At 42.0% G+C, this 16141-nt stretch overlaps 2 protein-coding genes across 3 annotated transcripts in view; both read left to right on the top strand.

Annotated features, from left to right (window-relative positions):
- The window catches only part of LOC146498450 (uncharacterized), a 93784-nt gene extending 87586 nt beyond the window's left edge, over positions 1–6198 (top strand). For both annotated transcript variants that reach the window (XM_085141092.1, XM_085141093.1), the window contains 2 exons: positions 421–543; positions 4267–6198. In XM_085141092.1, coding sequence (XP_084997218.1) covers positions 421–543; positions 4267–4293 — 150 coding nt within the window. In that variant the 3' untranslated portion in view covers positions 4294–6198. The remainder of the gene's footprint in view (positions 1–420; positions 544–4266) is intronic.
- Positions 1–15496, top strand: part of tmem68 (transmembrane protein 68) — a 287792-nt gene extending 272296 nt beyond the window's left edge. The window contains exon 10 of the transcript XR_014870818.1: positions 13582–15496. The gene's annotated coding sequence lies outside the window, so the exon portion shown is untranslated. The remainder of the gene's footprint in view (positions 1–13581) is intronic.
- Positions 15497–16141: the final 645 nt, after the last annotated feature.

Raw genomic sequence — 16141 nt, 5'->3', positions numbered from 1 at the left:
CCACTTTAAATGACTCAGTCTTTTAAAACTACTTCAGTAGATGCCAAAAATTAGTTATAATTCTTTTTATTTTAACCTGTTAAAGGCCAGTATGAAGACACAGCTTCATTGCTTGTTTTTTTATCGTAAAAACCAAAAAGAAACAAAAAATGGCAGCTCCCCTGAGATGGGTCAGTGATTGGCAGCAGCATTGATTTTCATGCATTTTTATTTTTTCTACAGTGTCATAAAATGTCCGATGTTACCTGTAATCTTAATTTATGCTTTAATCTAAAGCTCTTGACTGCTTCTAATTGAATCTTGTAAATAAATACTGTATCTCCTCCTGTTTTTCAGCAACACACAGTATAGTTTTTAGCTTTGATGTAGTTTATCCACCATTGTCTCATACTAACCTTTTGTTTACTTTGTAAATGGCAGACCTCCAGCAGCACCTCCAGCTCTTCTGCTCTGCGATCTCACGCCAAATCTCACCGTGCCTCTGGATCACCAGAAAAGGCTCCTAAGGCCCAGCAGCAGTTCACCCAGAAACAGGCCAGCCAGGTAAATGAATCTGAGGACACCTGATGTCATCGTAGAGTAAAGAGGAGTTCATCTAATGTTTCAAGGATTTGTATTCTTGTTTGGTGTTTTTGTGTCAGCCATCATTATATTCTTCTACAGTTGCACCTCGCAGTGCAAAAACATAAATTATAGTTTTATAATAAATATACTGAAACTTCAATTCAATTCAGTTGTCTCTAACTCAAGTGAATAAACCTGTACTTGTAAGTATATTGGACGAGAGTCAATATAACTGTGCTATTAGAGAAGCAGAAACCGTGCTATACATGATAGAAATGTAAGCATTTATATCTACCTACTAGGGGTGCAACAATACTCGTATCGATATTGAACCGTTCGATACAGTGCTTTCGGTTCGGTACGCATATGTATCAAACAATACAACATTTTTAATTTATTTTATCAACTTTTCTTCTGACGGTGCTGTCTGTGTTGAGCGCTCAGTGGATCTGCACTCGACTACTCCGCCAAGGCTGTCACTGTCACTGTCAGCGCAGATCCACTGAGCGCAGCGCAAGCTAGCAAGACAGAAGCTAAGCTCATTGCAACATGGCAAATTGAACCTCCCCCACGCTTGGAACTATTTTGGTTTTCATGTGACGTATGACCCTGAAGGTAAGCACGTCATGGACTAAAGTAAAACAGTATGTCGGATGTGGCACATCCACAGTGGGAACTAGTGCGTTAGCGCAGTTAGCTTGTTAACGTGTTAGCCGTCCAGCCCCACGCACGAGGCGATCCGCAGTAGCTCGTTGTGCTACCATGCCCACATCAGATTACTTAATTTTCTCGAGTGTTCCTGAAGAGTCCTTTTTCGATTTAGTCATTTATTAGTGGTGCAACGATACTCGTATCGATATTGAACCGTTCGATACAGTGCTTTCGGTTCGGTACGCATATGTATGAACAATACAAAATTTTAAATTTATTTGATCAACTTTCCTTCTGACGGTGCTGTCTGTGTTGAGCGCTCAATGTATCTGAGCTCGACAGTGCAGCCTAGGCGGAGTAGTCGAACACAGATTCACTGAGCGCAGGGCAAGCTAGCAGACAGAAGCTAAGCTCTTGTTGCAACATGGCAAATTGAACCTCCCCCACCCTCATTCAGATCTGGCGTTTGGAACTATTTTGGTTTTCATGTGACGTATGACCCTGAAGGTAAGCGCGTCATGGACAAAAGTAAAACAGTATGTTGGATGTGCCAGCAATGCTCAATCACATTGGTGGGAACTAGTGCGTTAGCGCAGTTAGCTCGTTAACGTGTTGACCATCCAGCCCCACGCACAGGGCGATCCGCGGTAGCTCGTTAATGGAGATTTGCCGTGTTGTGGCGTTAACGTCATTTCAGATTAACGCTGACAGCACTAGTGGGAACACAACGAATATGACTGCACATTTACTCCGACATCATCCTCGTGCAAAGACAAGTGGAAGCAGACAAAAACAACAAGCACGCATGCTACAAACTTTACCCGAGTCATTTAGACAGCCGTTAGCACATGATTCTCCTTATGGGGACCTGATATGTTTAATATGCTGCTGAGAATATAGCCCAGAAGAAGCGTATAGTAGAGCTTTTATTTTGGAAAGAGACATTTCTCTGTAATAAACTCTCTTTTCCAAAGATGAGGGATTTCTCCATCAGATAGATTTATTATTTTGTTGTTTCAGCAACATTAAATTTAAAAACTGTACTTTTGAGTTAAAATATATATTTATAATTTTAATAAATGACAAATTAAAAAGGCATGAACATTTTTTTTGTATCGAAAAAATATCGAACCGTGACACCAAAGTATCGAACCGAACCGTGAATTTAGTGTATCGTTGCACCCCTACTACCTACCTACCTGTGTGTAGAGAGAGAGTCCACAAAGTGATCCAAACGGAGCAGGATAGCTGTGTAATAATGGACGAGGAAATTACCTTAAATTGAGTTTCACTGCACTTGAGTTTTGAATGTGTGTTCTGCAGTGGATTTTTGTCCTGTTCTTCTTTTTTCAGATGTGTGTCATCCTAAAGTCTCTACATGTACCCTGTACTGTCAAGATACACTCCCTGAGATTTAGTGACATCTCCCATATCAAAATTAAACATATAATGTCTTGAAACTAGACAAATTTGAAGTTTCTACATCAGTGAGTGAATCTTGACCTGCATGTAACCTGTACAACTATCCTTCATCTGGCAGTGAGTTTTTCTGAGTTCAGAACTCCATTTCTTTAGACGCAAACACATCAGGATTCATCATTTACAAAAATGAATATTCTGTGGAAACATCTGCCACTGATTCACTTCCTGTTCATGGCATGAAGAGGTTTCCCATCCTTTAAGCACTGCGTGAATGTTTTACCGTTCTTGTTTAGTGATGCACTGAAAAAGGGCTGCAGCTATTGATTATTTTAGTAATCAAATAATCTATTGATCCATTGATTACTCCGATAGGAAATACTTTTGTATGTACTTAATGAGAAATAATAAAAGAGAAAAAACACAGGTCTTTAAAATAAACTGCTCATTGGTTTCTATTCTAGAAATTAGTTTAACTGCATAAATCTACGGTGGCCCCTAGAGACAAAACACATGCAAACTCCAAAACAGAGTGATTTATAAACACATGGTGAGAAAAGAAGAAACGCCTCCAGCAACCAGTCTACTGCAGCATAACTGATCCAGCTTTGTCAAAAAGGAGCCTGGTCTTAAAAGTAGAGATAGTGTCTGTCTCCTGAATCCAAACTGGAAGCTGGTTGCACAGAAGAGGGGCCTGAAAACTGAAGGCTCTGCCTCCCATTCTACTTTTAAATATCCACAAATAAGCCTGCAGTCTGAGAGCAAAGTTCTCATGTGGAGTGATACGGTACTATAAGGTGGGGCCTGATTATTTAAGACCTTGTATGTGAAAGCCAACATTATTTGGCAGCTAACCAACTTCACTGTAACACCTGGGAGAGCAGCCACACTGAACATGTTATTGAAGAATTTGGGCCATTTTAACCCTTTTGAACTTTTCTGGTTTCTTGTAGTTTGGGAACCAAACAAGAGTTTGACCTGGAAATGGCGAATGACATCAGAGTTAAGAGGTGGATGATAACAGGTGCAGAAACTTAAATCCTGCACAACAAGCTCAATATAGACAGAATAACATGTAACATGCAGCTGAATCCTCTGCTTAATGACTTCAGTTTTACTGTATTCATCAGGGAGAAATGTTTGAAATATAAATTCAAAAGTAAAACATTATGTATTAACTCTGTGAGCAGGCCTTACAGCAGATGAATATAGTATGTCAAGAATAACCTCTAGAAGGGGGTTGACTAAAGCTGTAGTGATAACAGGTATTAGTGCTGAGATCAAGTGATGTTCTCCTGATTTGTTGTAACCCGCGGTGTGTTTGCAGGCTGTCAGCAGAAGCAGTAAAGCATTGTGTTGTTGCTTTGCGTGCTTCTATGATTAAAGCCTAGCTCGATCTGTCCACTTCTCACTGCACAGATGCCACTGATGACCTCCAAAACGCGTCCTCTTCCTGCTCCTCCACTGCTTCTTCACCTTCAGCCTCCTCTGCCTCCTTCAGATGTGCCTACCTGTCGTTCCTCAACTCTTTGCTGAAAAACTCCTCCGTCCTCTTCATTTCCTTCCATTTCCTTGTCCTCACAAAACTTTTATCCCATCTCTGAATCTGAGTCGTCTCCTCCCTTCTTCTAGCCACGTCAGCACACCACGTTAACATGAGTCCACCGTGGGCTTCGTGTCAGCATCACCTCGTCTTCACCTCCATCACGTCCACCTCGGCTAATCTTACTCCTCACCCTCCTCCTCTATCTCGACTTCTTCCCCATTTTCTTCTCCCCCCATCAAAGTGACTCAAGGAGTGTACCAACCCCAGCATCCAACTCTGCAGGACGTAGCAAGAAACGCACAGGAAGCCAAGCTGCACGTGTGCATGACGGCCACTGTAATGGCTTCAAAGGACACAGACGCATCACTGTGTGTAATGCATGTATGATGGCATTTAATGGCAAACACAACATTCCTGAACAATATCACTATGAGAGAAAATGCCACACAAGACCACACAGGCCAAAAAAGTAACCGAGAAAAAAAAGTGTCTAAAAAATCCCAAATGCAAAGATACACAATAAATAAAAGAGTCATAAAGATGCCCAGTTGCTTTCTTTCCAAGTGCTGCATGTATGATTTTATCCATGCACATAACAAATTATTCTTAACGTGTGTTTATCCCCTAATCACTGTTATCAAAATGTGAGATGACGAGAAATTAAGGTCCAGTGAAGACGGCATTTCTTTAGCTCTTCAGTGTGTTAAATTTAACGTTCTTCTCCAAGCTTCAACCTGTGTGTCAGAAATGTAACCAGTAATGTTGAATAAAATTGTCTCCGTATGTTACCTTTAATCCATAGATATTTCTTTTATACGATCTCCATGCAGATGTTCTTATGAGCTCAACGACTGCAGATAAGTGAAAATATTTCCCAGCAGATTGTAAATGACTTCAAATCAGCTCGGCCTTACCCGTCCACTGCACTAAGTTGCTTAAGTAATTTCATGAACTGGGGCAGCACGGTGGCACGGTGGTTAGCACTGTTGCCGCACAGCAAGAAGGTCCTGAGTTCAATTCCACCATCAGGTCTTTCTGTGTGGAGTTTGCATGTTCTCCCCGTGTTTGCGTGGGTTCCCTCCGGGTGCTCCGGCTTCCTCCCACCTTCCAAAGACATGCAGCTTGTGGGGATAGGTTAATTGGATAATCCAAATTGCCACTAGGTGTGAATGTGTGAATGAATGGTTGTCTGTCCCTGTGTGTTAGACTGGCGACCTGTCCAGGGTGTACCCCGCCTCTCGCCCTATGACAGCTGGGATAGGCTCCAGCGCCCCCCGCAACCCTGAAAAGAGTAATTACCTTTATTAATGATGCTCACAACCTAGCAAGGTTTACTTTCACTCCTGGTGTTTGTCAGTAAATATTTTGATTGTTACTGTAGAAAACATTTTAAGATATTTTTCCTCTTTGCTGCAAATTTGAAATGCTTAGTTTAAAAAAAATGCTAACGCTTCTTCCTCCTGAAAGAACTGCAAAGATGTCCATAAAGAGTTCACGAGGCTTTCAGTGGAAGACAGACATTGCTATGGTTTAGTCTGCTCCACTGAGTTACCAGTTAGCTATTCGTTCGTTGATAAATCAGCTGAAATCCACTGAACTGGATTCCCATTGGTTGGGCGCCGTTTTTTTCTCTGCCTGTCATATTATCTTCATCTACGAGTTAACTTCACAACATTTACACCCATTGGTCAGTTCTTCAGAAGAGAAATTGAATCGACTAACACACTGTAGTTGCTGTATTCATCATCATAATGAAGCCATGGTTTAGTATTTAAAACCATTTTTCCAGAAAGCTTTTCCTGGTGTTTTTGTTACAGCAGAGAGCTTCCTGTTTTGGTTCAATACTGCTGAATGTTGAGGTTGTGACTATCAGAGTTTATCCAAAAGACAATCCAACACAGACTGTTGGCTGTTTAAGAATTTAACGTGTAAAACTGTCAGTATAGAGCTTTTATGTAGCTACTGTTGACATGACGTGCAAATGTTTCAGGTATTAAAACTAAACTGTTAAAAACTGATGACCCGAGTAGTTTTTTTGCTTGCACTGTGCTGCAGCTGGTGCATACTGTGCTCATTTCCATTTGTTTGTAGTGACTCTTGTCAAAATGAATGCACTTAATGTTTTATGATGGCTTTTAGTGCACTTTCAAGCATGACCATTGGACCAATATAGGAGAAGAATCACTCGGCTCAAGCTAAAGTAAAGAATGACCACACTGACGCGCCACGTGGTTGAAGAACTAAAGCAAAAACATTTCAAATGTAAACAGTAAAGAGAATATACAGAGGTCCAGTGTTGCTGATATTTACCACAGGATCGGTGTTTTAATCTCTTGTGATGTCATATTGACTTCAGCTGTTGCTTCCACTGGTACCTTCCTGTCTTGATGTGCAGTTCTTTGCCCAATTACTGTGACTGTACCATTAAACCAGTAATGTGCTCCTTGTTAACTCCATTCATGTTACAGTTTGTGTGTGATTCTTGCTCTGAATCGGAATAAGTACGCGGGACAACTGTGTGCACTGAGACCAACTCGTTACTCACTTTATTTCCCCTGCATGCATTGCCAGTGTGCAACACACAATTACACAATCGAAGAACAAATGTAGCAATGTTGCATCTTCAAAAACAAAAATAAATAACTGAGCCTTGCACCGGAGTATCGCTGCCACTTGTTTACTGAACCTTCTTTTCAGCACATGTTCAGAACATCAGAACATCCTACAGGACGCTCTCTTCTTCTTTCTTACAGCATTAATGTAACACAGAACCACGCTGCCTCTCCTGGCATCACTATTGTAACAACACTCATTCTGCTTCTTTCAGATGAATAACAGGAACTTAGGATGTAGGTATCTATGAATAATAACTGTTATGCATACCCATGTATTTATAAAAACAACATTTCTTGCGATGCCACAACCAGGGACAACTATGAATACACCACATCTCCCTTTTTAAACAAAAACTGAATATTTCTTTTCTCCCTTTCCTTTGGAGCGAGCAGTGGCAGTGTCGGCTCCAGCTGCGATGGTATCGGCAGTGTGGTTCGCAGACGTGGTGCAGTGGTGTAGCTTTATAGGCAAGAAGAGTTCGATAAGAATCAGCTGCTTTTTTCAGAAGATGTTTTGCAGTCTGCACAGCATGTTCTGCTTCTCCATTACTTTGCGGAAACTTAGGGCTGCTTATGATGTGCTTAAAGCCGTACGCTGTTGTGAAGTCTGCAAAGGTTTGACCTGAATACTGTCGCCTATTATCAGACATGAGGACCTCTGGGATGCCATGACGGGCGAAGAAAGATTTCAGGTGGGTAATGACATCGTTTGATTTTGTTTAACAAAGCAATCTCAACAAATCTAGAGTGCTAGTCAACAGCAAGAAGGTACGTTTCCCCCACTCTGCCATGGGCGGGCAGGGTATCCTGTTGGCATGAGTGGCTCACTGTGATTGTGTCTTTCTTGAATGCATGTTCTGCATTTGAGCACCATCTCAGAGTTTTGTTGACTCAGCCAGGGCCACCACACTGTTTGGCGTGCACGAGCTTTACATTTTACAACACCTTGATTTCCTTCTTCAGAATTATAATATTTCTGACTGTCTGAGGCAAAATTTCCCTGATTCGAATCGGAATAGAATCGAATAGAATAGAATCAAATCGTGGATCGACTCGATGCGGGACCTTGTGAATCGGAATCGAATCGATTCTAGAAATCAGTGACGATATCCAGCCCTAAGCACTGGAGGTGAGGTCAGGGCATCTGTTAATGTTTTGAAAGCTCTCGCTTGGTCCGTTCCCCAGTACCATGGATTATATTTGGAAAGAATATCTTGCAGGGCTTTTTCAGCTAAATGGGGGAAGAACTTGCCCACTTGAGTCACCATGCACAGAAAAATGTGCAACTCTGACACATTAGTTGGCTCCGCCATTTTTCAACATTCAGCATTATGCCTGCTTTTTCCAATCTTAGCAGTGTAGCATGGAGATGGGAATCGTGCTCCTGATGGTTACGTCCCCGCACCAACACATCTTCAATGTGACACACCACTCTTTCGAGACCCTCAATGACCTCCGCTGAAAGTGTTCAGGCGCTGAGTTGATCCCGAACGGTAGGCGATTAAAATGGAACCGCCCAAAGGGTGTGATGAAGGAGGTGAGTTTGGCAGACTCATCGGACAGGCGAATCTGCCAGGAGCCCATGTTAGCGTCCAGTTTGCACTTTGGCTCCTGCGAGCATTCCGAGATTTGTTCAACCGATGGCAGCACATATTTCTCCCTGCACACATACTCATTTAGTCCAGTAAAGTCTACACAAAGTCTTTGGAACAACAACCATGCCGGCAGGATGATCTGATATCGTCGTGTTGGTGTCGTTCCCAGATCATCATGAAAATGTTGTTCCAGGTTCAACATTGCAAGTGACCAATCACATTGTTGTGACGTTATTCTTTTGCGCGCCAACCCATTCGTGCATTTATGAAATTCCAGTGTTGCAAGGACAGTATCAATTTTGCTTACCGTTTATCAAAAGGTTAGGGTTAGGGTTAGGGTCAGGGTCCGTTGATCGGCGGACAAAGGCGGTTTCTTGCAGCTTAAGTACAGTTTTTTGTTTTATGCCGGTTTTTCCTGAAGTCGCAAAAGTATGACATCACAACATTCTGATTGGTCACTTGCAATGTTGATCCTGGAACAACCTTTAGTATGATGATCTGGGAACAACACCAACACGACGATATCAGATCGTGCCATGCCGGCACACCAATCCGTTGGTTCTTCAACTCGGGTAATGACACCAAGTTCTTCCATTCGTTGGAGTTCCTCCTTTACCCTTCCCATTAGAGGCAGAGGAAGCCTTCTCGGAGTTTTGAGCGAGTACGGCACAGCGTTTGGTTTGAGTTTAATATGATAGACTCGCTGCACTTTCCCTAGACCATTGCAAAGTTTAGGGTAAGTAGTCTTCAGAGTATCCACTGAAACCACATCAACTCGCACCAGCAGGCCAAGAGCTGTAACGGCAGGCAGGCCTAGCAGTGGAGTGCTCAGGTTTCTTACAACATAGACCTTCTCTGTTGTTTGTTTTTCTCCGTAGTTGAGCTGTAGCTTTGCAAAACCTGCAACGTCCAGCGGTGTTTTTCCAGAACCTAACAAAGATCTTTCTGGCTGCTGGAGAACTGGTCTTTGTTTGTTAGCAAAGATCTTTGACAAGTCCGAGTCAGCTAATACAGTCACATCTGCTCCAGTATCCAGTTTGAAAGTGATTTTTGCATCTTTCACTTGTATGTTGGCTGACCACGCCTGGCCGTCCTCTTCCTCCTCAGTACTTTGTACTGTCTTGCTTTGTCTGCAGACATGCTGGTAGTGACCTTTTTTTATAAACGACATTTTACATCATTTGCTGGGCACTCATGTGTTACTTTGTCTCTTGCTATATTGCTGTTGTGTTTTGACAGTTTTATTTTTGAACATGTTGAACTTTGTTTTGTCGTGCTTTTGTATCACTCTGTCAACTGCATTCACATTTACTCGCATCACATTTGTTTCACTTCTCAAAGCTGACTGTTGCTTTTAGATTTCTTCTGACGGCCTGGCCGTATTTATAGCTTTATCCAAGTTCAAGTCTTTTTCAATATGCATGCGCTCAGACAGCCTCGTGTCGGCCAAGCCACTACTATTCTGTGTCTTATCAGCTCATCGTGGAGCGGTCCGTAGTTACAGTGCTCTGCTAATGCGTGAAAGGCAGTCATGAATGCATGAATGACAAAATCTCTCGAAGCGACGGACCCATCTTGTCAAATCAAATCAAAGGGCTCCGGTGTTCTGGCAAACCATCCTACCCGTTGTTTCTGCGCATGTGCACAACACAAAATTAAGTGCCAAACCGTCCTACCTTTGTGAATGTGGCCTATAAGCATACTTTAACGGGTAAAATGAAGTGGCGAACCATCCTGTCTTTAAGAATATGAGCTACAAGCATACTATTATGGGCAACGTTAAGTGGCAAACCGTCATACCGACTTAAATTTGTGCTGGAATGACTCTGTGACAGCAGAAATGTGCAGAAACTACTTACGGTAGGATGTTTTGCCAAAGTAGGATGGTTTGTCAGAGCACCAGTGGTTGGATAGTGCTGGGAGTGCTAGCCGCAATGCTAACTCCTGCCCTCGGACGATCGTCTGCATCGTCATTTGGCATTTCCTTTTCACCTTCCACTTCTCCTCACTCTTGGCAGATGTCTTAGTCACACAGCACTTCTGACACCACGTGTGATTCTTTCTCTGAATCGGAGTAAGTACGCGGGACAACTGTGTGCGATAAGAACTCTTTACTCACTTTATTGCCAGTGCGTAACATGTAATTACACAATTATTACACAATTGAACAATAAACACATACAACAAACAAATGCACAACAAATGCACCAGGGACAATTATTCAATTGTGAATACACCACAGTTTGGTGCTTGGATTCTGATAAGAAAAGGTGGTCTTTGGAACATTTTGTCCTGAAAGTTCATTTAAGCTAAAAATAAATAAATAAATAAATCAAAGTCAAATTAATCAGACACACTGACATTTAATATTTCATGTGGGACATTAAATCCAATGTTTCACCCATCAAATTCTTCACCACCTGCTCACTGCACGGACTGTTTTACATGTGGATAAACACAAAGTTTAAAAACTGACATGAACTGTATGCTAATGTTCTCTTCCCTATAAAGCAGCCATGTGAGCTATATGATTTAATGCACTGTGTGGACCTTTTACTGCGTTCTGTCTATAGAAATTAAAAAAAAACTTTAATGCCTAAATGCATAGTTTCATATTAGCTTTTACATTTATGCAAATGTATCTCTGGTTGTTTGTCTTGCCAAGATGAGAGCCCGTGCATGGCTTAAACTGTCAGTTTTAAAATGTATGGATATGTCCTGTAAATGTCTTGTTCTGTGATTTGATAAGCTGTTGGCTCTCTTAGCTTCCTGTGAGGTTGGAAAAGTAATAAAGGGCTTCCACAGTGTTGCGGCTCTCCTTTGATTTCACAATACAATGATGTTTTGTACCACTAGAGGGCAGCAGACACACACAATGACCGAATTGATTTCATCTGATCCTCCGATCATATATAAATATAGTTTGAATGAAATGACGCTGAATATTTACAATGAAAACATTTATCTGCTAAAAATAAAATCAAGAATCATTTCGTAGGAACCACTAGTATTAGTACTGGTACCTAATTTTGTGCTTTTACTTTATATAAATAAATATACTTTCGTCATGAATTATGCACTTCTGCATTGTGTGCTAGAATATACAGCTATATATAAATTCAACACCTTGTACATTCAAAACATGCACAAACAACCTGTCAGTATAATGCTAAAGACTGTTACAGGTTATTGAAGAAATTGGTTTTTAAATGTTATCTGATCATAGATTTTCTTTTTTTTCTCTCATGGAGCGCTCAAGATAAGATAAGAACCAGTCCGTTACAGTTCTGTCAGCAGAACCACCTGCTGATCAACGCCGGGAAAACCAAGGAGTTGGTGGTGGACTTCCAGAGACGCAGACCCACCACACTGACAGCGGTGAACATCCAGGGAGTGGACGTTGAGATAGTGGACTCTTATAGGTACCTGGGTGTTCACCTGAATAATAAACTGGAGCCACAACACTGATGCTGTTTACAGGAAGGCTCAGAGCAGACTCTACCTGCTGAGGCGGCTGAGGTCATGTGGAGTCCAGGGAGCGCTTTTAAAGACCTTCTATGACTCTGTGGTGGCATCTGTCATTTTTTACAGTGTGGTATGTTGGAGCAGCAGTTTATCAGCAGCTGACAGGAAGAGGTTGGATAAACTCATCAGGAAGGCCAGCTCTGTTCTGGGATGCACCCTGGACCCAGTGCAGGTGGTGGGAGACAGAAAGGCCAAAATAACATCTCTGATGGACAGAGTCTCCCAGCTCATGCATGTAGATGTTGCTGCAGAGCTGCTGCAGTGACAGACTGCTGCATCCTCGATGCATGAAGGAGCGTTTCTGCAGCTCCTTCCTCCCTGCAGCTGTCAGACTGTACAATCAGACCTGCTCCCAACAATCATAGATGTTTACATCTGCGCTGTAATTTGCACTAATCAATCTTAATAACTGTACAGTACTCTGTTTTTTGTAACTATAGTCCATGATGTAAATAGTTATTTCTGTAAAAATTGTGTGTTTCCGTTCTGTGTCATGTTTTGTTTGTATATGTGCTTTTCTTCTGCTGCTGTTACAACCAAATTTCCACCTGTGGGACAATTAAAGGATTATTCTATTCTATTCTATTCTATTCTATTCTATTCTATTCTATTCTATTCAGAAACCCAAAAAAGAAGAGGAGCAAGAGAAAGACAGGACCCTGCACAGTATGAACCACCGGCAGACAGAGGAATTCTCTGATATCCAGAAGTCCTACCAGTGGCTGGACAAAGCTGGACTGAAAGACAGCACAGAGGCACTAATCATGGCAGCACAGGAACAAGCTCTGAGCACAAGATCCATAGAGGCTGGGGTCTATCACACCAGGCAAGACCCCAGGTGCAGGCTGTGTAAAGACCCTGAGACAATCCAGCACATAACAGCAGGGTGTAAGATGCTAGCAGGCAGGGCATACGTGGAACGCCATAACCAAGTGATCAGCATAGAAACATCTGTGCTGAGCACAGGTGGCAAATCACAGATACTAGTGTTAAAAATACTCTAGTAAAGACGTTGAATAAGCACTTCAACTTTTGTGAAAGTAAAAGAAAAAGTACTGGCTTTGAAATGTACTCAAAGTGAGAAAGTAAGAAAAGCTCCTTGAAGAAACTTTCCACCTATTTTTATGCAAAATGAACCAGACCTGGTGCTATATTAATGTAATAATAAAATAATATTTGTAGACAGGAATAGAAACCTTTTCAGTCTCAATATTGTTTGTAATAAAGGTACTCAGCTTGAATCAGTAGAATATGAGCAGAAGTAAAATAGAAACGATTATTTTCTGTCACTTAAAGTCACTCTCTAGAGTCACTTGGCCTCCAAAACCCTAAAATCAGTTCAGAATAAATTCTATGGAGAGCTCCATTTTTCTTATTGTGCAGACTGTGATCAGCTGCTCTTTGTGGATTCAGGCACCTGAGTTCAACAAGATGTCGGGAGATGTTTCACGAGTTTCTGTCCTCTACACCAGCGGTCTCCAACCTTTGTGGGGTGGCTGTAGCTCAGGAGGTAGAGCAGGTCACCTACTGATCGGAAGGTTGGTGGGTCGATCCTTGGCTCCTCCAGTCTGCATGTCAAGTATCCTTGGGCAAGTGATTGGGTGAATGTGGCATGTTGTATAGAGCACTTTGAGTGCTCCGAGAGAGTAGAAAAGCGCTATATAAGAATCAGTCCATTACCATTTTTTGCGCCACGGACCGGTTTATGCCCGACAATATTTTCACGGACCGGCCTTTAAGGTGTCGTGGATAAATACAACAAAATAAAACTAGTACCGGTACCGAAAAAAAGAAGATTTATTCATAACACACGTGAAAAGACCCAGGAAAACCGAGTAAACGATAAAAACGATAACAAAATAACGCTGAAAACCGATAAAAACCCTGAAAACTATACATTTCACACCTGAGCCTCAACTCTCGCGGCCCGGTACCAAACGACTCATGGACCAGTACCGGTCCGAGGCCCGGGGGTTGGGGACCGCTGTCCTACACTGACTGTGCACTGCTTATACTGTATACAGTTACTATGAAGGTGGAATTCAATGAATTTGTCATCATCGCCTCACATCACCAAACTCAGAATGCTGGGACAAAAAACCCAGAGCCAACCATGACATAGAGCAGTAAACAGGACTCTAAGACCAGGCAGACCAACCTGGATTGGGTACCAGAGAGCCTGTGATTCAATAGATGAAACAATCCTGTCACCACTTGTGGACACAAGCAGTTAAAAACATTCACTACTCTGAGATCCACTAAACGTATCGTTTACTTTGTATTCATTTGTCTGTTTTCTTCTTATACGGCTTTATTTGTTTTTCTGCCCTATTGCTGAAAACCCTACATTTGATCTAAAAATGTACTAGTTTCTCAGTATTCTCAGAACTGTTTGAGCCTGCAAAGCTGTTGCTTAAAATACTAACATTCATCACCACCTCCAATTATTTAGAGCCGCCCCTGAGCAGGGCAGTAAGGCTGCTGCACAGTGAACATGGAAACCTGACTGTACCTTCTCCTGTTCTCGTCTTTGTCTGTGACTAAAACAATGCATTCTCCTCCAAGCGTAATTTTCTCCAAAAGTAGAATGAGATGGCCCCGCCCATGTAATTGGTTACATTATTACTCATTAGTTCCATCGTATGCTAATTAGCTCATATGTTAATTTGCCCGATGAATCCCAGCGCCCGTCTCTGTGTAATTAGTCTGTAATTCCTTTGCATCCTGTGGAACAGCCAAACCGAAGTGTGTCTGATCCAACAGAGGGAGGAACTGGGGACTAATTAGAAATATCTCACATGAAGCATTTCTGTATTAATTACAACAGTTTCTGTGTCCTTCCTTCTCCCCATAACTGGGCTGTGTCAGAGGAGGACATCGCAAACCAACAAGGAGCCCGACTGCTGCTTAATCAAAGATGTGGCTCTTTTTTTTTTTTGCATCTTTAATTGGAATTAATTAGGATTGTCCAAATACTGTGTGTGTCTGTGTGTATTCACTGTACTCTCAGATGTTCTTCTTTTGGATTTCTTCATTTATCTGATGATGTCATTCTCAACAACACACAGGCAGCAGGATTGAACCAACATATCAGAGGGAATCGACACATTGTTGTGTCCAAAACTGCCAATGCCTTGCACAGTGTTGGGAAGGTTACTTTTAAAATGTATTCCATTACAGATTACAGAATACATGCCCCAAAATGTATTCTGTAACGTATTCCGTTACGTTACTCAATGAGAGTAACGTATTCTGAATACTTTGGATTACTTAATATATTATCATGCTGTTTACAACTACATGAATGTACTATTGCTGTGATTTATTACTGTTACTGAAGGTCCGCGGCTCCGAACCGTAGTAAAGGGACCTCTGGCTAATACGGTGGGTTCTGTGTCGGGCTCGTAGCTGAAAACTAGCTTTACTTTGTTGTCTGGGTCAACTTTGCTAGCAGAGACAGAGAGAGGCGTTGAAAGGCTGCTCCAACAGAACTTATTGTTTTTGGAGGAAAACACGAACACGGTGTACAGTCGAGTCTTAATAGCTTACTTACAGCTGGGCTCGTCAGGCACTCTTCTTGGCTGCAGTGGTTATTATTATATTTACATGCTTCCAGCTCCCGTTTCTGCTCGATGACAGCTCGTACTTTTCCTTTTTCTCCCTCCCTCGCTCACAGACACATCACGTGTATGGCAGTCCATTCTCCCTGCAGCACGGACTACACTGCCCATGATGCTACATTCTTTAGAGCTATACCTGTAGCATTCTGCCTATTAGCTTAGCACAACAACAACAAAAAGGCGCAGAGAGAGAGCGTCACCCTGTAACCATGGCAACCGTAACGCTGCCTGGAACAACAGAACGTAGCTGTCAAACAAAACCCAAACAGTCCTGACCCGCCACAATATGAAACAGGGAAGTACCGCCGTGTAATCCATTTATTTCAACAAAGTAACTGTATTCTAAATACCACCTTTTTAAACGGTAACTGTAACGGAATACAGTTACTCATATTTTGTATTTTAAATACGTAACGGCGGTACATGTATTCCGTTACTCCCCAACACTGGCCTTGCAATACACTGTAATGTACTGCAGTTTAACAGATATCACTACTCTGTGTCCCGTAGATCTTATTAGGATCAGCTTAGTCACTCAAGTGCTTTCAATCACATTCTTGGCTTAAGGTTTCTCTTTTTTCACACCTCATTTCGTCCAATTAGCGG

Source organism: Neolamprologus multifasciatus, chromosome 18 (genome assembly GCF_963576455.1).
Source record: "Neolamprologus multifasciatus chromosome 18, fNeoMul1.2, whole genome shotgun sequence".
In the NCBI taxonomy this organism is placed as follows: Eukaryota; Metazoa; Chordata; class Actinopteri; order Cichliformes; family Cichlidae; genus Neolamprologus; species Neolamprologus multifasciatus.
The sequence above is the reverse complement of the archived record's forward strand: the minus strand, read 5'-3'. Positions and strand labels throughout refer to the sequence as shown.